Raw genomic sequence first — 22,783 nt, 5'->3', positions numbered from 1 at the left:
GCATCAAAAAGCGCTTATAGAGGTATTTATAAATTGTCCACTAACAAGGTCTTCATATTAGCAGTAAGATTCGAATTCACAACCTTGTGAGTTATGAGCCGATTCCTTACCAACTGGACTAATTCTTCTTGGCAAAAAATAAAATCCTTATTATGACATAACTTGAATCTCCCGCTATTGGAACTTTATACGAACCTTGCTTTACTATTCTTGTTTGATTTCAACATTAATTGGTAATGCTTTGGTTTATTATAAATTTTATACTTTTTATATTGATCAGGATGCGTTGGGTAAGAAGCTGTAACCCCAAGAAACAAAAATAACGAGGCCGATTGATTTTAGCTTGAGTTAGATTTGCTCGTTCCTGTATTCTTTTGTCGTTGAATGGACTTAAATAATGAATTCACAATTTTAGAACAGTGAAAACAGGAGTGAGGGAGATTTTTTTTGGGGGGGGGGGTACCAACCTCATTTCTTCTAAATACACATAAAATGTGCTGAAAGCCAAGTACTAACATAGGCCCCCTTGCCAGGCAAGATATGTAAATGGGGTCTTTTATAAGACGTATTATGTTTTAATTACATCCAGAACTTTGTAATAAGACTTATAACTAGGGATCAAAACAATTCTAAAAACTAGGACTTACGTTTAGAGACATAGGGAGTAGTCAAATGTGAGACTTCAAGAAAATGTGTTGTTGTAGCTTTTCCGAAGGAACAAAATAAAAAAAGAAGCAGCATCGTTTTACATTTTGTCTTTTTGTCCTCTTTCATTTTTATTTTTTGCTTGAGGAGACTCTATGCTCTGTTTTGCCGTTCACATCTTGCTCTGTCCCATTTTGTTATATTATAATGCACAGGCATGGGGATCCTCTGAAGTTGAGGATCCTAGAATTTCAAATGGCCTGCTTTGGCATCATTTCTTAGTTTTAATTTATGTGACTACTCAAAAAAGCCACAAGCTTGAAAACGGGAGTTGGACTGGAGAGCCAGGAATGCATGTAGTATCAGCGCTTAGAATTTGCAAGGATAGGCTGCATTTCACCAATACACAAATGATGGTACATTGCACATTGGTCCTGAAATTGGATCCTCCGTGTAACTCTTAAGCGGACGCAACACAAGTCCGTGAAAGATAAAAGGTGAGATATTTCATACTTGCGGTTTGGAGAAAACTACAGCTGTATGATGTGTGCTGTTAATGGGGTGACAAAAGTACAAATGCTCTGTTTGGAAAATAGGAAGTAAAAGATAAGAGCAAAGTTTCTCAGTTTGAGAAGGTTATAAAGGAGGGGGAGCAAAAAGAAGTAATTTTTGTAATTATCAGGGATATTTTTGTCTTTCCATTTTCTATTTAAAAAGATTTGTTTTCGTTTTTTCTTAAAAGTGCACCAAATACGCCTATGGAAATTAAGATTACATTGCAATACATTCCATTTCGGATAAAAGGAAAGCTTAAATACGCAATTTAACCTGCCCAATCTGTGCATTTCCATCAACTGGATTTTACAAAGACTCAATCTCCATAAAACCTATCAAACTAATAACAGATAGGGAGCACAACACGAGGATAAGCTCATTTTGAATGTCAAGGAAAATAGAGGAAAAACAAATCACCTGAATTTTTGCTTCAATCCACCAAGAAAAAGGAAATCTGAACTTAATATCATAAAAACATAATATCTTTCAAGCCACGTGTTCTATTCTTCGACGCCCCAGTTGGTGGGCTTGGGAAGATAAAATCCTTGGACTTCCTAGGAACCACTTCTTTGTCATTAGTGTTGTCACAGGAGCAACCTCCTTTGATTCCCAATGAATTGGGTTGTGACTGTAACACCGATTCCATTTGTTGAATATAATTTCGATATCCTGATGCACCCGTTGGGCATACCCCACACCCCTTGACATCCAAAACTGGAACTGGACTAGGAGTTTTAACAATGAATTTTATTTCAACTGATTCATGACCAGTGGTGCTCTGATCAGTATTCTTCTCTTCAATTATCCTTTGCACCTGTGAAGGAAGCTCTGAGATATACCAGAGACAGACATGATCTGACTGAATGATGCCAATATGTTTGCAAAAGTAATACATAATCTCATCCAAAACCTGTTGGCCATCACTAAAATACCACTCAGTTTCAAAGTAAACGAAGGATTCAGAGTGAGAAACAACTGCACAGAATATAAAACTCCAATCCTTAGGTCGTGGAATGGAGAAGAGATCCACAGTGATGGAAGACTGTGTTGACCTGTACATGAACCATTCTGGAACTTTGCTTCCTGGATATACAAGTTGAGCCTGCATAGTCCAAGCAGTGCCTGTTTCAACAGCTGATACTAATTTATCCATCTCAAGCAGCGCTTTTGCCTCAATAACTTTAATTGATTGCCGATCCAATTTCATGCAATTTCCAAAGTGAAAGCATACTTCATCTTCCAATGAGACTGTAGACATTGAAGTTAACTTTAGGGTCTCGAGGGAAGTGCAGTCCCTTGCAAACAAGTGTGCAATAGAGGGTGGAAGTTCTGGCAGGGATTGAAGCCTTTTGCATTCGTCCAACCTAAGACATTGTAGCCTCAAAAGATGCTTGATGCTAGCAGGCAGTGTTGTCAAATTAGTTGACCCTGTGAGTGACAACTCACGTAACGATGACAAGAAACTAATGTTCTCGGGCAGTTCAAATAAGCTGCTACAATTATTCAGTGACAAATTTTTCAAACTGCGTAACTTATTTAATAGGAAATGCAGATTTGATGCTAACTTGTTGCAACCAGAAATACTAAGAGAACGAAGACCACTAAGGTCAACTAACTTGTAGGGGAGATTTGTGAGACTTTGGCAGCCATCTACACTCAATTCTTCAATGTTGCCAAGGCGTCCACTTGATGACCACAGTTCATCATTGATGGCTGTGTTTGAAAGAAACAGTTCTAACCTTTTCTCTGATGTTACTGAAAACTCTCGGAGTCTCGAACATCCACTGAGCACGAGAAATGTAAGTGATTTTAGAGGGGCACTGCTTGTAAGGCTAGTAAGGGCTTTGCAATCTACAAGCCTCAATTGGTTGAGATTGGGGAGAGTTAAAACAGAAGGATGAACACTACGCAACCTTGTACAATAGCTAAGATTGACATTTTTAAGAAGCTTAGCCTCTGAAAAATCAGGAAGCTCAATCAGGTACTCTGATTCAGCAAGTTGAATCTCCCTTAAATTCACGAGGTTCTGTAACAATCAAATGAGAGGGTTCACGTAAACAAACAATTCTTGACAAATTTCCAAACACCATTTCGAGAAAGATATAGATTTACCTGGACACCATCCCAAAGTTTTGTAAGTTTGCTATTGTACATTTTCATAGTAACAATGTTTTCAGCCGAAAATGTTGCCGGCAATGACTTGGAAGGGTAGTCATCCCAACGCAAAAGTCTGAGCTGATTCGACAAAAATTCAAGACCACTGGGAAGATGTAAATTCCCCTTTTCAAAAGCACCTTTATAAAAATTGAGAAATTTCAGATTGTCCATTGAGGACAAGGTTTTTGGACTTAACTGCAGATCTTCAATTTTTGCCACATTCAGAGTTATGCTTTGAATGGCTTCAGTCCCCTGCAAAATAGGAGTAGCATAAGAGGAAAAACAGAATATAATTTGTAAGTATATAAACACAGGATTATGACTCTTACCATGTTATGTTTTAATACATGATATATGTCATTAGCATCCCATAGTCGACTACGGTTTCCAGGATTATCAATTGATTCTTCTCGAACAATTTCCCAACCCATTTCTTGTATTAAATCATGCATAAATATTCTTGATTTTCTGATAGCTGATTCTTTAACTTCAGTTATGAGAGCTCTGTCTCGGAGGACCCTCAATCCAATAATTGTTGAGAAACCACAGGCATTTAACAGAAGTATTATTTGTTGTGATTCATATCCTTTCAAAAAACAAGCAATATATAAGAAAATGTTCTTCTCTTCCCTATCTAGTTGATCATAACTCAATCTCATCACATCTTGAATTTTCGCATGTGGCATTTTGTTTAGCTTCTCAAGTTGGCTTTCCCATTCTTCCTTGCTTTTGCCATAAAGAAAGGAGCCCAAAACTTTCAAAGCCAATGGAATTCCTTTAGCATTACTAATCACCTTCCTTGATAATTTAATCCACTCAATGTCTACGTAATTATTCTCAAAGGCATTCAACATAAAAAGTTGAGCAGCATCATCAAACGTCAATGGCTTAACCTCGTATATTTCATCAACTCTTTTAGCAAGCACTTGTTTATCTCTAGTAGTTATTAAGACTCTACTACCAGATCCAAAGCAATCAAGTGCTCCTACTAAATTTTCAAGGTGATCTGGATCACTAATATCATCAAGAACAACCAGAATCCTTTTTCGAAGAAGCCTTCTCCTAACGAAAGGGGGCATGAGATATGGGGTGCCAATTTGTAAATCATTTTCATTCAGTAGTGAAGAAAGCATTTTATTCTTCAAATAAATAATGCCACGATTTTCAGTTTCTTCTCTCACGTTTGCCAAAAAACAATGCCCTTCGTATTCAAAACAAGATCGATAGAATATTGCAGCTGCGATGGTTGTCTTACCGATACCGCCCATACCCCAAATTCCAATGACACGGACATCTTTTGACCCTTGATCCATCAATGATTCTAATTCTGCAATTCTTTCATCAATTCCAACAAGATCTGTGAAGTCACTTCGGTACAATATATTCAACTTTGTTGACAAAGATTCGGCAATTTCTTCTATGAGCTCAGCCTCATCCCTATAACCATAAGAAAGTTAGAAGACTGAAATTCAGTGGCATCATTGCATAATGGAAAAAGTGTTCAAAGGAAAGAGCTTACTCATAATTTGATGAATGAAACCCAGATAAATTAGCAGCCTCTTTCAAAGCTGATCTCCAAATTGGCACCCTTTCCTCATAACATTCGCCATGGTTCGATAAAGCATCTCCATAAGATCCTTTCTGATGTCTCACATTTGAGGGGTCAGTGTTATAGAAAACGGGAATTACAATCTGTTTTTGCTTCTCCATACATTCAATAATCTGCACAAGTTCTTCTAAGCACCACTTTGAAGAAGCATAGTCCTTTGAAAATATGATCAATGAAATGAGTGATTCTTTAATGGCCCTTAAAAGCGCCGGTGATATTTGATCTCCACTTTCAGGTCTGTCATCTACGTAGGCATCAATTTGCTTCTGCCGCAGTTCCTTTCTCAAATGGCTAAGGAAACCATGACGTGTGTCTGTGCCCCTGAAGCTGATGAAGACATCATGTTGTATACCCGACAACTTGGAAAAAGAGTCCATTAGAAAGAACAAGCACAGAAGATTGCCTATCACAGGTAAATCTTGGCTTGCTTGAGTAACAGGAGAGATGAGTTTAAGCAGAAAGAAAAGAACAGAAAGGAGTAGGGAGGGAAAACAGAAGCCTCAAGAGTTAATCAAATAAGATGAAAACAAAACTGGACCAAGATGTTATTGCAGTCGCCACCGCCAAAAAATATTATCACATAGGAAACGTATGCCAGCAACAACCTGGATGATCAAAGAAAGAGCAATTAGGAGGAAAATGATAAGATCAAACCGTGTTAGCCATTAAGGTCATGGATATGGTGTTCAGGTAAATAAATATCGAAATAGAAGCCATAATCACGCAATACCCAAATGAGATACGAAACAAAATCTGTAATAAGAGGAGGTTTGCTGCCAGCGACACGGAAGGGAAGAGCGATCGGAGTCAAAGTGATCTGTGGGAATGAAATGCGAGTTAGAGAGAGAAGCACGAAACCATTAGAGTGAGACTTTTAAAATACAGAAAAAATTAATCTTTTAATCACTGAAAGTCCTTAACTTTCAGTGGTCACTGCTCAGTCCTTAACACGTCAATGATTTAGTTGCTGAAATTTTAACTTAATTAAAATTCAGTTTTTAATTTTTTTAGTTAATAAAGTAATCCTCGGCATATGTTCTTCCTTTCTAATTATAATATTTTATTGTAGTACAACTCAGCCTGAGTACTGCATGCCTGCTGACACGGATAAAATATGGTGATGTAGCTTCCCAGTAAGCGATAAAATTTGAAGGGGGGAAAAAATAAAGCAGAGTCGATATAATTCTTTGAGCACCAGAAACAGAGAGTGCGTTGAGGACTGTAAATTTGATAAGAGAGGACAGGGACGAAGAGAGCGGACCTTTGAGGGGCAGAGTGGAAAGAGAAAGTGAGGTAACTCAGTCGAGCTCATGAGCAACGCCAACCAGTTGCAGTGTGGGGCTGAGGAGTTCCATGAAGCAAGAAGCTGGGGATTATGGAGACTGGTTTTGAAAGAAAGGAGATGATTTTCCTCAAGGTTTTTATCACTATAGTGGGTGAAACCACTAGCCAGAAAACGACAGAGGTGGAGCTCGGCAAGACAATGAAGAAGAAGATTGAAAGGCAAATACAGAGGGATGGAGAGAAAGCAGAGTTTCCAGTTTGAGAATTGAGAGGTGGGGAGCGGAAAAAGACGAAGGCGCGGAAATGGAATGGCATTTCCTTTTCTTTTTTTTTTTAAAATTTTCTAGCTTCCTTGGAAGCCACATCACCAATTTTTATCAGTGTCAGCAAGCCATGTAGGATGTCCCGGGGTGAGTGCACGTGCCTAGGGGTAATTTAGTAAATGGGTAAAAAAATTAAGGATTGAATAGTTAAAAGTTTAGTGACTAGGTAGCAGTTAACGTACTGTGTCATAATTAAATCAAAATTTGAAAGACTCAAAAACTAATTTTTTCTAGAATATATGCTAATAAATACGAAAACATTTTGTTCACCATATGAACTTGGAAGTGATGGAATTTTTTTAAAAATGCTTAGTTTGCTTTTAGTAGCTCTTTCGGTCACTTCTTTTTAAAAGCAAAGGTAACTTTTATTTTATTTTGTCTCTGTTGCAAGAAGTTCCACAAGGTTCGAATGTCAAATTTCAAAGAAAGTCGGTTCTAGTAAGTTAGAATTTTCCTGTGCTATTAGTGGGCGGAAAAGACAGAGCATAATCAAAACGCATAAATGCTCTCCACATATTGTCGTCGGTACAAATTTTTGTTCATTTCATATTTGGGGATGTTTGGCTGTTGTCGACATTGCTTTCTAAAAATATTTTTTTATAGATCTAGACAAACTTCTTCACATATTTACTTTATATATTGTAAAATTATTTTTAAAACTATAGTTTTTTTTCCATTCAAATACCTTCTGAATAAAAAAAAAAGCACCATATGGGGAAAAAAAGAGAGTAGAGAGAGAAAAAATTACCCAAAGCTTAATCAAATTTCTTAAAGACATACACACAATTATATTGAATTACCATATGTCTCAGAAAATTACAATCGGAGGGTCACGGAGACAAAATTATTTTGAACAAGCGGATCAGCTTTTGCAAAGCCTCTCGTTATGACGTGTTGCATCAGAGAAGAAACAATCTTTAGGTTGTACCGAAAGAACATTTAAACAATGGGAAGACTAGAATTATAAGCATTGCTTATTCACTGAAGGCCGTTTCCAGATACTAAACAAAATCCGTAACAAAGGTTTGCCGGCGTCGACATCGAAGGGAAGAGGGGCCGAAGTGGTCTGTGGGGAATGCTATTTACAGACAAAAAGCCACAAAAGATTAGAGCATGAGGCAACACTGTTTGGCGCAAAATTATGAAGCGATAAGAGACTATAAATGCACATGGAAATTACAAATTTTTTTAATTAATTTCTTACTTTTTTTTTCTTTTTGCATATTCTTTTTATAACATCACTTATATATATATATATATATATATTTTTCCAACAAATAAAACTCATTGAAAGCTTTCCTTCTATTAGACTTCAACCAAAAAGAGAAAATGCCCCCACACGGTGTAAAATCTAGTTGTAATCAATGCTCATCCAAGCTTTAGGCCAACCATTTTAAAGCTGGATAATCAACTGCAAATCTAATTCAATTTTATTTTTTTATTTTCTATTATATATTTATCATATTAATATATGAATAATCTAAAATAAAATTAAAATTCTTGATGTTATGAGAAAAAGGAATTGGATGGTCAAAATACTATCTAACAAATATCACCGAATCATCAGAAAAGAGAGATTCTGCGATAATTGAGAGGCATCTGAGGAATTTGTACACAGCTCAGTCATTCTATAGAGCTTCTTCAGCAGTTTTTATGAACTATTTGGTGTGTGTATTATAGAGAGAGGGATATTCTATTTCGTTCTTTGTAATATTTTAAGCCTTTACGTTCTCATGCTTCTCCCTCCATCTACCAAAAAAATAAAATAAAATAAAATTAGGGAACTTGGCAGAAATTTAACCACTCCCATCATAGTAATCGTCGAAATAATTTTTCAGAGGCTGCAAGTTTGATATGCTTCCTTGACCCCAGCCTTTTTGTACATGCTTGAGAGTTTTCAATGCAATTCCACTGCCGTCGTCCCTGTTAAAACAGGTAACAGATTATTAAACATGAATATTACACGTTACGCAGGAGTACACTTTTGATCTTAAAAGCCAACAGCATTTTACACCTCACATGAAAATAAAATTTTTTTTCACGTTATTCTGAATACCCAAGCATCCTAAATTGTGTGCACGAATGCCTATTAATATAAGGAAATAGCAATTAACGCAAAGATTATATCATGTCAAGAGTACCATGCTATATAACATTACATTTTCTGGAAACTTGGTGAATTATTCAACAGTTCTACATAACAATGGTCATATCCCAAGAGATATGGTAGCAACCTTTAAAACTACACAGGCAGATTGACTAATCCCATCCGAAAATGTCAGTCACTCGCGCGAACCCTACACCATTTCACTTACTTTGATAATTTATAATTAAGACAGTTTTGGGATTTTTTAGGTTTTAATCAAGCCCCTTATAAGCCACAAAAGAAAAGAACAAGGTATGTCTCCCAAGACAATTCAAATAACAGCAAATGAAGAGAGATGAAAAAATTGGTGAAAAAGATTATCCTCATTACAATACCTGTGCAATATATCTCGCCAGTCACTTCCACCAGCCTTGTTAATTTTTCCATTGATGTTCCTTCTTTCACTGTAGCAAGTCTTATTTCCATAGCCATCTCCTAAAGCCAATTTCATCATCTGCGTTGCAAGTTCATTAACTTGTTGCTTGTCTCCCTTTTCATTTAAGCCATCAATCACTGGCATGAATGATGAATGATCGAACTCGTATTTTCTATCAATCAATTTATGGAGAAGAAAATTAGCATCATTTAACCTATCATCCTGGCATAGTCGATCAATTAGATCTTTATACATGAAATTTTTCAATCCGAAAGATCTATCTAATGAAGCTTCAAACAACTCCATTGCTTCAGAGACCATTCCTCCAGCTAGTAATTCATTGAACATCAAACTGTACAAGGGTTCCTTTTGGCCACATACGCTCAGAGCTACCTCAAATAGCTCATATGCATATCCAAAGTCACTGGATTTGCAGAAAGCTTTTATCAATATTTTGAAGGAGGATATATTCGGAGTTATGCCCTTATCCAGCATTTCATGTAAAAGGGAAGTGGCGTCCTTTATCTTCCCTCCATCGCAAAGATGGCTAATAATATTATTATATGTGCAAACATCTGGACATATCCCTCTTTCTCTCATCTCATCCATCAGACCATAGATTTCAAATATTTGGTTTCTACTTCCTAAGCCCATAATCAATGAATTGTAAGTCTGAAGAGTCTTGCTGCAACCATTTCTCTCCATATCCTTCAGGACACGATAAGCAGATGATATCTTTCCTTGCTTACAGAAACTCTGAATGAATGAATCATAGACCACAGAATCAGGGTGCAAACCTTTTGCCATCATTTCTATAAATTTCTTTTTTGCTTCCTCGAGCCTCCCAACCTTGCATAGCCCATTAATTATGGTTGTATATGTGATCACATCTGGAAATCTATTTGATACATTTTGGATGTCATTTACTAGGCTGGCAATTAAGTTTCCTTTATCAAGGGAAGCAGGTCCGTTAGTCCACATCTCACTAACAATTTCAACCGCTTTGTCCAATTCACCCCTCCTACAAAGACCATTGACGACTATATTACAGGTAACTGTATCGAATTGGTATCCTTTTTTGTTCATCTTTTGCAGCATTTGCTCTGCTTCTGATGTTCGCTCTTCTTTCCAAAGGCTGTGCAGTAATATGTTGCAAGTGTAAGTATTTGGGGAACAATCATTCCTGATCATTTTCCGAAGAATATTTTTTGCCTCAATAATCTTCCCTTTGCTACAGAACCCATGGAGGAGAATACTATAAGTTACGGTGTCAGGGCAAATACCATTATTTCTCATCAGGTCTATCAACGTTTGTGCATCCGACAGCATATGTTTCCTGCAGAGCCCATCCATTATAATGTTGTAGGAGTATATATTTGGTTGAATTCCTTTGCTGAGCATTTCATTGAGAACTAACCGAGCCTCTGATAATTTTCCGTTTCTAACCAAGCCCCACAACCATGTGTTATAACTTTCTAATGTCATAAAATTACCAACTTTTTTCATTTTATCAAGCAGAGCACTCGCTTCCTCCAACATGCCCTCCTTGCAAAACCCTTTGAGCATTATATTGTAAGTTATGATATTAGGCCTTGGAAGTCCAAGCTCTTTGTCCATTTGCATGTCCCTGAAAATTCTTGACGCTTCTAAAATTTTGCCCACTCTACAAAGCGCCGATATCCTAGAGTTAAAAGTAACAACATCCGGAAATAGACCCTGGTCTCTCATCCTTTCGACTAATTTTTCAGCTTCATCAATTCGATCTTCTCTACAAAAGCTAGATATCAGAGTATTATACACTACCTTATTCGGGAAAGGATGACCATTCTTTGACTGGTTGAGAAGCTCTAGGCCTTGGGCAGTGAACCCAGCTCTACAAAACCCACGAACAAGAATCCCAATACTGTACTCATTTGGCTGACATCCCTTTTCAGACATTTTATCAAACAGGTCTCGAGCATCATCTAAATGACCAGAGTCACACAATAATTGAATTAAGAGATTAAACGTATAAGTTTCTGGTTTAACCCCAGCCGCAATCATGTCTGTGTACAGCCATTTAACAAAATCTGGCTGCTTCCTTTTAAGACTAGCTTGAAGAAGTACATTGTATAAAGAAACCGCAGGAGGCATTGCTGGAAATCGAGTTCTAAGGGATTTGAAATGTAAGACAGCCTTATCAAGGTGGCCCAATGATGCCAGGATTTGAACAAAGGAAGTGAGAGACGCAAGGCCAACATCAAGGTTCCGTGAGACAAGAAGGAGTTGGGGGAGTTCATCGATCTCCTTGTGCATTTGTGCGCCAATAAGGATACGTACAATGATAGGTATGGAACGAAGATAACAAGGAGATGAGGAGGAAGAAGATGAAGACAGAATGCGCTTGAAGAGGTGCCATGCAAGTCTGGGATTCCTGGTGTTCTTGAAAAGAGCTTTGATAAGCTTTGATGTTTGATCCATTGAATTGATAAAGAGGTGAGGAAGCAGAAGCAATTCGTCAAGGCTGCAGTGCCAATGGCAGGAGTAATTTTTTGTGTAAAGAAATTGTAAGCCAAGGGCTTCCAGAACCTCCGCACTGCCTCTCTGGTTCACTCAGGCTGCTCCTGCAAAATTACCAGTTGTTATTTAATAGTATCAATTTTTAGACTGAGATTCCAGCTTCGAATTAGTTCTTCACTGACCCAAAATGTTTTTTAATAAAGAGAAACTCAATATTGGTTTTGAGTTGAAACAATTCGTCAGTATTAGTCCTAGAAAATCACAAATTGCTGCACGAAGAAGAAATTCAAGTTAGAATGAACCGACAGCTAGGATCATACATGAGACAAAGCGACAAACACCAAGACTTCCAAAATGGCATTGTTTTCTTTAATGAAATAGCGTGAACTATGGATCACCAAAACAACTGGGATTACATCACTTAAACCGAAATGGCGGCAGTGGATTACAATGTCACCAAAGTGATGTAATCCTGGTTGTGGTCGTGGCAACCATTAATCAACTTCGATTTTCTTTCACCATTAATCAACAGTCAAAGTCAACAACTTGAATTGTCTTTCACCATTAATCAAAATCCAAATTCAACTTTCTCTTGGTTATCATTAATCAGTCACATCCACCGAAGGAGGGCAGTAGCAACTTACTGGCGGACGAAAGAATCTGGGAAGTGGATGCTGGGTCGCCTATCTTCGAGAAACTGAAGCCAGAGGAACTCTCCAACGGGAGAATCTCCAGTCGAGGCATCGAGCAGGTCAGAACACATTTCTCGAGGCAAGACGAAGAGGTAAAAATCCCGATTTGAAGTGCCGGCTGATCTTGAGTGGAACAACAACGATGCTGGTGACAGAAGAGCAAATCACCTGAATAGGCAAGCTACGCAATGGCAATGAAACTTTACTGAGACGGCTAGAGCAGGAATGAAATAGAAAGGATAGCGTCGGAGGCAAGATCACGTACAGTGGATAGCAAAGTGTGTGTGTGGAATGTGGATAGTGGCCAGTGGAGTCTCCCCAAACAGAAGAGGCGATAAGCGAATAAGGGAGGGATGGAGAGAGGAAGAAGAGAGAAATTAGAAGGCTATTTGGATCCAGTACGAGCATTTACCAATTGAGGGAGAAATGGACATAAAAAAATGGGCCACAATTAGATTTTAAGGCCCAATGACTTCTTCTTATTTTGTTGTTTCCAACGACACCCAGTGACTTCTACGTGGTTACGAGGTGGTCCAAAATTTAGACTCCCTTACCAAAGGAGATTGGATTTAGCAGAGCCACAAAATATGATGAATTAACATTTAAATTTTTATTGAAAGAAATATTTATATTTATCATCTGATAGTAGCTTCTACATGACTACCTCTAACAGAGATAGATGTGCTTAGCAAAAGAAAAATGAGAACCTACTTTTATTATTTCTTTTGAAGCCTTGAGACCCTACTTTCACAATGAAAACTTTATCTTCACATATACATAAATATCTTGTGTATATAGTAATAAAATTTAAAGGAAAAATATTTATCTGCTTCGTATCTGGATGAACCAGAAATTCGAATTGCAACAGCAACATTTTGTTAAACAAAATACCAAGAAATTCAAACCCCTTGATAAAACCCCAGAACCCCTCAACTTCACAAAACCCTCAACACTAGGGTTAATGTTTCTTCTGATTCTAAATATACTTCACTGGTCATATTTATAGGGCAGAGAGAGAATACATTTTTTGTTCTGTCTATAGGGTACCAAGAGAAATTTTTTATATAAATATACAATTTTACCCCTCATTTATTATTGTGTTGACTTTATTTATGCGAGATATAATATATATTAAATAGGGATAAAATTAAAAAGTTATTAAATTTTAAATGAGAGTTAATGAAGTTTAAGGTTTTTTTTAGTCTATGTGAAACATGTTATAAGTGTCTTATAAATGGGATCAGATGAGTATATCACTTTTAATTATTTCAGCACCAACATTAAGAACGATTAGCCATACCATTAAAGTGGTCTTAAAATTGATTTTTTTTTTATTTTCACTCCTAATTTGTAATTAATACCGTCAATTTAAAAAAAAAAACACCTCTCTCTATATATACACTTGTTGGAAAATTGCAATAGGGACAACATTTCTTGGAAAAGCATTAAATATTCTAAACACTCATGCAAGAGTAATCATATTTACGTCAAATAAAACCTGGTCATATTGATCCCACTTTTATAGTGCCCAGTTTCAGTTACGTTTGATGCGTGCTTTCTTCATGCTCCAAGCATTCAATGTGGTCATCTTGACGTCAGCAGCACCATAATTGAAGACATAGAGTTGAGCCTCGCCATTGATTGCCAATGTGGGGTAAACTCTGGCTGTGATCACTGCCTTAATTACCTTCTCCTCCAAAACTCTCCACCACCGAGTGATCAATCTGTCAAAAATGGACGATCACATGCATTATATAAGGATTTTAAACCAACAAAGAATGAAGTTTATGGATGTCATATTCATTTATTTGCAACTCACCAGGCTTCTAAAGTGAGAGATCCTCGTAAGAAGGATGAACATCAAGGAGGGTCCCATAATTGGCGAGGTCATGGTACTTATGATTCATCGAAGACCTGTCAAAGTTTTGCACCTGTATGTCAGATAGGAATCGGAAACTAAGAAAATTGATAAAAGCTTGTGAAGAGGATAAGCACAAACCTGCTTTGATCGCTGCAGAAGAGGACCAAAGGTTTGTGTTGGTATATGAAGATTCTGAAGAAGACGGCAGTATATTCTTTCAAGTCTTCGGAAGCAAACGCAAGCAAGCCAAAAGGTCCCAGACCACCTTTTACTGCTGCAACCTTACTGCTACAAAGAAGCTAAGGATTCACCCAGGAGTCCCACACTTCTGCCTTCCCAAACTCATTTGATTCAAATGAAACTTCAACATCAGCCTGCGTATGTGTTGACGTAATCTCACACTGATTATTCTAAATTATATATTATAATAAACATAAAGGAGGGTTGTTAAGATTTACTTGTGCCGCTGTGACGCCAGTGACTTGAATGGGTTGGCCAGCCTTGAGCACCCTGGTTGCCCAGCTGATTGGTTTTCCTCGCAGCTTATCGATTTCGACCACCGACCATTGCACCAACTGGTTCCCTGACTTTTGAAGCCAAATCACCCTTGGTATAGCCTACAAATTAAACCAAATGTTAGTTCAAAATATTTTCTTTGGCAAAATATTTGTGCTAGATTATTGCGTCTTCAACTTGACATTTATGAAAGTATCAAAGAATTTGTTTCGAGGCAATATAAACATAGCGTCCACTTACATGTATTCCTGACCATCCTCTCTTGACATAAACAAAATCGCTTGAGGATTCGTTGACCCAGCCTAACAAGATCCTTCTCTTCTTTGCATTATCAAAAAACGACTTGGAGGCATAATATTTCCGGTAATCATATCTCAAGATCGAATCAACAGTCTGGAATCCGGTATCCGGGATAAACTTATCCTTCTTGGCATCAAAAGTCCCCATGAGATAGTGATCATGTTTTGTATCGTCCAAACTAACTTTAAGCACATGCCTCACAAAAGCTTCATTAACAGAAGCATCAACACCATATTTGGACTCACACAAAACTGGGAAGAAATCAGGACACTCCCATATTCCAGTGCCTTTAGCAGAATAAAGAGGGTGTTTGGCTTCAACCCAATGCACAAAATCTTTGCTTCTGTATAATAAAAGCCACCCCTGTAGTGTTCCTTTGATTCCCAACTAGGACTCTATAGTGCTCATCTTTGCCTAACCAAGCAGTGGTGGGGTCTCTGAATGAGCCTGAATTGATTCCATTAGCCCTAGTTGGAGCCATTAAGGGGTTTTGAGGGATCTTAACCCATTCCTTAAGGTATGGGTTTCAGACATTTTTGGGGAAGGCCAAGTTTTGGACTTGACGATTTTGTAAGTCAACTCCAGTATATAAAATGGCAGGCTCGCCACTTGGATCGTGGCCAATCCTGACCAGGTACCATTTATGTCAAATGGCTCAGATGGATGGATGGCTGTGTCTAGTATGGTCCAATCAACGAGGTCCTTTGATACTGAATGGCCCCACACTATCTTCCCCCAAACCCAATCAGGACATTCAGGGTTGTACTGACAGAACAAGTGATACAGCCCCTTGAATCTCATCGGCCCTGAACATATGTTAAAGTTGTTACAATATTAATGCCAACTTTTCTACCTCTAACGTGCATGGGACAATTTGTATGGATATATATACCACAACATCTGTGCGTGTTCTTGTGGAGTGTAATTATTTACATTTGTGATCCTGGTGTCTACACACACACACACAATGTGTGGTGCTATTTCCAAGAAGTCATGTCCGAAGAAAAGCAAAAATTGCTGAACATCATTGCATTATCCGGGGGCAGGCAAGTACTAAAGGAGGAAAAATGGACAAAGAATACAGTAAAATATGTGCATGCCAATTTTTGATTAAATTAGTATTTTGATCCTGTAATGTTATTTATCATTCTTTTATTTGGTTTCTTAACTAGCTAGGTTTGCTTTCTGCAGAGTTGATCCTTATCAACAAATTCATATAATGAACAGTACAGTTAGTTTCATTTACAGAGATGGAGAACATAGTTAATCTTATATTTTTAACCGAAATGAGTAATATATGGAATGAGACTTGAATTCTGTTCAACAAAGGTTCTCCCTCCCAATCACGTCTCCTTCGCAATCTAGACCGTACAATGAGTCTAATGGCAAGTGAAATTGCACAAAACACAAGAAAATCATAAATAAAATACATTTGACCCTTTTTTTAAAATACTTTTGACTCAAAGGGGGTGTTTAAAATACTCCAAAATTGTTCTTAAAAAGTGTTTTTTTATAAATCGAGACAAATTCCCCCACATATTTATTTCATATACCATAAAATCATTTTTAAAATTATGATTTAGTTTTCATTCAAATGTTACCTAAATAATGCAAGGGAGACCTGCATGAAACCTTATAAATATATCTTTACATATATATATATATATATATATATATAAGACTAATTAGGTTTGGATTTTCGTGGTGGGGGCCGACATTTTGCACTGGAAAGGTGGAGCAATCGAAAAGGGGGGACAAAAAAAAAAAACAAGAGGAATGCATATTAAAGACAAGAACACTGAACGAATAAGAAATGCGAAGGACCAGCAGGCTCTCGTAACCATGAGGAGAGAGAGTATTATTTCTTCCAATTCTTATCAATATTATAATTCGCATCCTAGAAGAAATGCATAATTCTTATTATAAATCGGATGAGATATGAATTAAGTTTTTCTAATATTGTCCTTATTTAGAATCATTAACAACGAGAGAGAATAATGTAATACAAAATTTAAATTTTTTTATTTAAAAATAGGTAAAAATGAAAATTAATCTCATTTTCAGATGAAGTTAATGATTTAACCACCTCTTATAAATTCTAGTGAGGTGATTAGAGAAGTGCCTTATAATAAAAATCAGAGTATTATCTGATTATCTCCTATCCATAATATAAGGGGTTAATTAAAATTTCTCACAAGTTAAGAAATATTATTTAAGTCATTAAATGTGTTTTAAATTGATAAAAGTTAACTATTTTTTTTAACCAATGAAAAAGGTAACTATTTTACCCTTATTAAAGAGTTTGATTGAAAACTTTTCCCATCTTTCTCCTACATTAAAAACTCTCTCCTCTTTATAGCAAGAGGTAAAAGTAAAAAAAACTATATTTGATCACCCTGTCAATTTTTTATATTTTGGATCAAAAATTTTTTTCATAAGACTTTTTATATTACAAACTGGAGGAAGTACTTTGAAATCATTTTTTTAAAAAAGTAAAAACAAAAGGCAATTAATGATTCACAAGAGGTGGTAATTAATGACATTTAAGAACATTAAAATTTCAAAACTAAATATTTTCGTTATTAATTGAATAAAGATCCAAATCCATTATTATTGTATTAATTGTTTTCATGTTATATATATATATATATATATATATATTGTGCCAAAACTGTTTGCATGTTATATAGCGCTAGCTGAAACAGACCAAGCACCATTCAATTTTGCGAAATACAGTACAGTACATCCCCATATCTATCTTCATTTCCATCATCATGAACAACATGAAATCTCGTACGCTAATAATAATCTTTACTATCGTCACAATCCCCATAATATCACCCAGCCGCTGCAATAACCTGATAGAGACTACCTGCAAGCAGACCCCACGCTACAATCTCTGTGTTCAATCTCTCAAATCGGATCCCGCTAGCTCCGACGCTGATGTCAGGGGTAATAAACCACAAATGTACACTGACATGTTAATTATCCTATTATTTATCTCTTTTCATTAATCATTGAATCAATCATCGAATCATGAATATTCACAGGGCTAGCTCTAATTATGGTGAAAGTCATGACGACGAAAGCGAAGGGCACGGGTTATAGGATCAAGCAGCTCCTAAAAAGTGGACATTTAGAACCGAAGCAGGAGAAGGCACTGAAATATTGTGCTGACTCGTACAAAACTGTAATAGAGTTGTGTGTTCCGGGAACTGAGAGAGCTTTGGAAATAGGAAACCCAAAATTTGCTGAAGAAGGCGTAGTATCTACTGGAATTGAAGCCAAAGATTGTAAAGAAGAGTTTTCCAGCAGCACGTCATCGCGGTCATTGCCACATCACTCCTCCTCCCCACATCATCGTCCAAATATTTTCACCTTAAATGTGTCTTCTTTCAGGTTCAAACTCATAACCGCCTCCTTTCGTGTCCAATCTTCTTGCCGCTGAGTCAGATTGAATTTGTTTATTAATACTATAAAATAAAATATATATTATTATATTATACTTTCAGTGGCGACAAAATAAGTCGCCGCTAAAAGTCCACTTTCGGCGGCGACAAAAAAAGTCGCCGCTGAAGGTCCACCTGCAGTGGTGACACTTTTGTCGCCGCTGAAAGTCTTGGTTTGAATAGCAAACTTTCAGCGGCAACTAAAAAAGTTGCTGCTCAAAGTCCACTTTCGGCGGCGACAAAAAAAGTCGCCGCTGAAGGTCCACTTTCAGCGGCAACACTTTTGTCGCCACTGAAAATCTTGGTTTCAATAGCGAACTTTCAGCGTCGACTAAAACAGTCGCTGCTAAAAGTTTTAGTTTCAGCGGCGACTTTTTTTGTCGCCATCGAAAGTCGTCGCGTAAAGTCTGGTTTTTTGTAGTGCCGCTTACAAAAGAAAACAACACTATGCGCCATCTTGCGGCGGTCGCTGTTGCTATTGTTAGGCTATTGCTATGAGAATTTAAACGGCCGATCACATTATTGCCTCTTGTTTTTCTCGGTAAAAGTACTTTACCATAATTATAGCAATTGAGAAAAAGTAAAATCATATAATATATATTTCAATAATTATATTCTTTCCCAAAAGATTCATTTATTTAATATATATAATAAAATAATATATCTGTATTTCCCCATTAAAATTGGAAAAATACTGTTGTTGCATGAAAATACTAATGAAGTAGTGTGTATATTCATCCAATCTTCTTGTAGACATAAATTCTTGAATAAGCTAGTGAAAAAATGATAAATTATGTTGGTACAAATTAGGAATGCGAAATGAGACTTGAATCCTGTTCATCAAAGGTTCTCCTACTTTTCTCTGGACCCAAAATCTAGACCGAACAATGAATCTAATGTATTCCAGAAATTTGTCGTGAAGAACTTGTGTTATTTCGAATAAAAAAAATAATAACTGAATTTTTATGAGTTTAAAAGAATTATATATAAGAGAATTGAATTATTTCAAGTTGTTCACTCAAAAATTTACCCATATCAAACTTAAATTGTTGTCGAGAAAAGTGAAAGTAAGACTACTGGCAAGGTGGCAGGATATAAATTTCGTGCATACTGCATTAACGCAACCTTTCTTGAAAATTTAACTATTTCATCCCATCAAACAATTTAACTATTTCAAACTTGAGAGATAGGTATTATTCGTTTGAAACGTAAAGATCAACACAGACAACCCATTCAACAACATATAATAGACACCAATTAAATGGCAATGCTAAAAGGCCTTGTTTTTTATTACAGTACTGTTTTTGCATAGTCCAATTAAATTAGTGCCTTTACATTTTGGAATGGATGATCTCTATATATAATATTATGGAAGAGCTAATTGGAAAATCAGAAATGGCAATCAGAGAGAAAAATATAACTTGTTTATTATACTTTTGAAAGTACAAACAACAAGAACATTTATAAAATCTGTTGTGTGAATTGTTCATGTAATGATTCTAGCTAGTATTATTGTATCCCACTTTTTTGAGCTCAGTTTCAATTGATTTGTGCTTTCTTCATGCTCCAAGCTCTCAAGCCGGTGATCTTCACATCAGCAACAACGTAATTGAACATATAAAGTTGAGCCTTATCATTGATTGCCATTGTGGGGTAAACTCTGGCTGTAATGACCGCTCTACCTTCTCCCCCAAAACTTTCCACTACTGAGTGATCAATCTGTGAAAAAGAGACAAGCAAAATTATATAAGGATTTTCCAGTGTGTTTTTAACATATTGGAACAAGGAATGAAGTTTATAAGAGCATATGGTTTTATTACTATTGCAACTTACCATGCTTCTAAGTGAGAGATTCTCATGAGAAGGGTCAAGATCAAGAAAGGTGCCGTAAGTGGTGAGATCATGATCGATATAATTCATTGAAGACCTGTCAACAAAGTTTTGAATCTGTATGTCAGATAAGAATCAGAAAATAACAAAATTGATGTTGTAAAGAGGATAAGCACAAACCCTGATCGCTACAGAAGAGGACCAAAGGTTTGCGTTGGTATATGAACACTCTGAAGAAGACAGCAGTATATTCTTTCAAGTCTTCTGAACCAAACACAAGCAAGCCAAAAGGTCCCAATCCACCTTTTACTGCTGCACCCTTTCTGCTACAAAGAAGCTGAGGCTTCACCCAATGGTCCAGCACTTGTGCCTTCCCAAACTCATTTGCATCAAATGACACTTCAATGTCAGCCTGCCCATATAGACAAGGAGATTAAAACTATCTCAGTTCAGCCACACCAATTTCAGGAAATTAAACTAATAAAATGTTTAATCACTACTAAGCGATCCAAATTAAATTTTAACGGTTTAGACGCTATTCATAATAACAGTTTCACAGTATTCTATACGAGTAAAACTCTTTTAAAGATTATTATATTTATTGTGCCTAACAAGTAACTTATGGGCCGGGTTCATGTAATCTCAAACTGATTATTTTAAATTATTTACTATAATATGCAATATATATTTGGAAAAAAACATAAAGTAGGTTTCCTAAGATTCACTTGTGCAGCTGTGACACCAGTGACTTGGATGTGTTGACAAGCTTTGAGCATCCTGGTTGCCAGCTGATTGGTTTATCTCGCAGCTTCTCAATTTCGACCACCGGCCATTGCACCAGCTGATCCCCTGACTTGTGAAGCCAAATCGCCCTTGGTATGGCCTACAAACCACATGTTAATTCATTCAAAATATTCTCTTTAGTAAATTGCTAGGTTCAATTTGACACAGCATACAGATAGATTTTAGATTGCATCTTCATGACATTTTTGGAAGTATCAATGAATTTGTTTCAAAGCAATATAATATACCGTCCACTTACATGTATTCCTGACCATCCTCCCTTGACATAATCAATCTTTTTTTATGAGGACTCGTTGACCCAGCCTAACAAGATCCTTCGCTTGTTTGAATCACCAAAAAAGTTCTTGGAGGCATAGTACTTTCCATGATCATATCTCAAGGCAGAATCAACATTTTGGAATCCGGTATCCGGGACAAACTTATCCTTCTTAGCATCATAAGTCCCCATGAGATAGTAATCATGTTTATTATCGTCCAAACTGACCTTAAGCACATGCCTAACAAAAGGTCCATCAACAGAAGTATAAACGCCAAACGTGGAGTTGGACAACACTGGAAAAAAATCAGGACACTCCCACATTCCAGTGCCTTTAGCAGAATAAAGAGGGTGTTTGGCCTTAACCCAGTGCAGAAAATCTATACTTCTGTATAATAAAGCCACCCCTGTATTGTTCCTTTGATTCCCAACTATGACTCTATAGTGCCCATCTTCGCCTAACCATGCAGTGGTAGGGTCCCTGAATGAGCTTGAATTGATTCCATTAGCCCTAGTTGGAGCCATTAAGGGGTTCTGAGGGATCTTAAACCATTCCGTAAGGTACGGATCTGAGCCATTTTTGGGGAAGGCCAAGTTTTGGACTTGATTGTGCGGGTCAACTCCAGTATATAAAATGGCAGGCTCGCCGCTTGGAAGAATCGTGGCTGATCCCGACCAGGTACCGTTGATATCAAATGGTTCAGATAGATAGATGGCGGTGTCTAGTATGCTACAACCAACGAGATACTTTGATACTGAATGGCCCCACACAATCTTCCCACAAGGTCAATCAGCACATTCAGGGTTGTACTGGCAGAACAAGTGATATAACCCCTTGAATCTCATCGGCCCTGAACATCAAAGTTTACCAGAAGCAAGCGGGTTGTGGAGGCTAGCCCATGGTGGAGGCAGTGGGCTCATCAGAATGTGCGGGTTGAGATAGTGAAGTTAGAAGTTAGGGAAAATAATCAGCACTTTGGCATATCCCATTGTTGATCGTCATCGTCTTCGGTGAAGAAACAGCCGAGGGATGCGCTGCCGGAGCAGAAACCATAATTACACTTTTTAATGGTGTTAAATAATATATTTTGACACAGAGGATAATTAATTACTGATTCAAAATAAATTATACTATCAGTCCTTCATATAAGAACTAGTTTGGTCCTAAATATAAAATCTCAATCTACTTTGTCTCATATTTATCTATTTCTTTCAATATATTCTTTGTAGTAGTTGTACGTATCAATAGTTTTTGTTATTACACATAATTAATAAGAGTATTTTTAAAAAAAAATAACACCTATTTATTACAAGTAACTAACTTAACAAATTTTCTTACTCCATTCAAATTATTCAACTAACTCTTATATTAAGAATCAAAGATAGTATATGATAAAAATTAAATTATTAAATATGAAAAAAATTATAAACTGAATTTTAATAAAGTCAATGGGGTGTAAGCTGCCCTTGTCAGCTGTGCC

At 36.8% G+C, this 22,783-nt stretch overlaps 4 protein-coding genes and 2 pseudogenes across 4 annotated transcripts; 1 reads left to right on the top strand and 5 right to left on the bottom strand.

The window, feature by feature from the left end:
* Positions 1 to 1,443: 1,443 nt before the first annotated feature.
* LOC114753885 (disease resistance-like protein DSC1) lies at positions 1,444 to 4,805 on the bottom strand. Its single transcript, XM_028942588.1, has 3 exons — positions 3,687 to 4,805; positions 3,313 to 3,609; positions 1,444 to 3,226 (listed from the first exon to the last, which is right to left on the bottom strand). Exons 1-3 carry the CDS (start codon positions 4,668 to 4,670, stop codon positions 1,667 to 1,669), a joined length of 2,841 nt encoding a protein of 946 aa, XP_028798421.1. The 5' UTR covers positions 4,671 to 4,805; the 3' UTR covers positions 1,444 to 1,666.
* Positions 4,717 to 5,507, bottom strand: LOC114753886 (disease resistance protein RLM3-like). The gene has a single exon (XM_028942589.1). It carries the CDS (start codon positions 5,341 to 5,343, stop codon positions 4,873 to 4,875), a length of 471 nt encoding a protein of 156 aa, XP_028798422.1. The 5' UTR covers positions 5,344 to 5,507; the 3' UTR covers positions 4,717 to 4,872.
* A 2,588-nt stretch (positions 5,508 to 8,095) lies between these two features.
* Positions 8,096 to 12,586, bottom strand: LOC114753884 (pentatricopeptide repeat-containing protein At2g17140-like). Its single transcript, XM_028942587.1, has 3 exons — positions 12,239 to 12,586; positions 9,055 to 11,698; positions 8,096 to 8,496 (listed from the first exon to the last, which is right to left on the bottom strand). The coding sequence occupies exons 2-3, from the start codon at positions 11,553 to 11,555 to the stop codon at positions 8,370 to 8,372; spliced, it is 2,628 nt and encodes an 875-aa protein (XP_028798420.1). The 5' UTR covers positions 11,556 to 11,698; positions 12,239 to 12,586; the 3' UTR covers positions 8,096 to 8,369.
* Positions 12,235 to 17,715, bottom strand: LOC114753881 (beta-fructofuranosidase, cell wall isozyme-like; annotated as a pseudogene).
* Positions 17,716 to 17,746: 31 nt separating this feature from the next.
* Positions 17,747 to 18,910, top strand: LOC114753880 (cell wall / vacuolar inhibitor of fructosidase 1-like). The gene is made up of 3 exons (XM_028942585.1): positions 17,747 to 17,915; positions 18,014 to 18,256; positions 18,738 to 18,910. Exons 1-3 carry the CDS (start codon positions 17,747 to 17,749, stop codon positions 18,908 to 18,910), a joined length of 585 nt encoding a protein of 194 aa, XP_028798418.1.
* A 1,041-nt stretch (positions 18,911 to 19,951) lies between these two features.
* LOC114753891 (beta-fructofuranosidase, cell wall isozyme-like) lies at positions 19,952 to 22,151 on the bottom strand (annotated as a pseudogene).
* Positions 22,152 to 22,783: the final 632 nt, after the last annotated feature.

Source organism: Neltuma alba, unplaced genomic scaffold (genome assembly GCF_004799145.2).
Source record: "Neltuma alba isolate B1F8T4 unplaced genomic scaffold, ASM479914v2 tig00008233_pilon, whole genome shotgun sequence".
NCBI classification, from domain to species: domain Eukaryota; kingdom Viridiplantae; phylum Streptophyta; class Magnoliopsida; order Fabales; family Fabaceae; genus Neltuma; species Neltuma alba.
The sequence above is the reverse complement of the archived record's forward strand: the minus strand, read 5'-3'. Positions and strand labels throughout refer to the sequence as shown.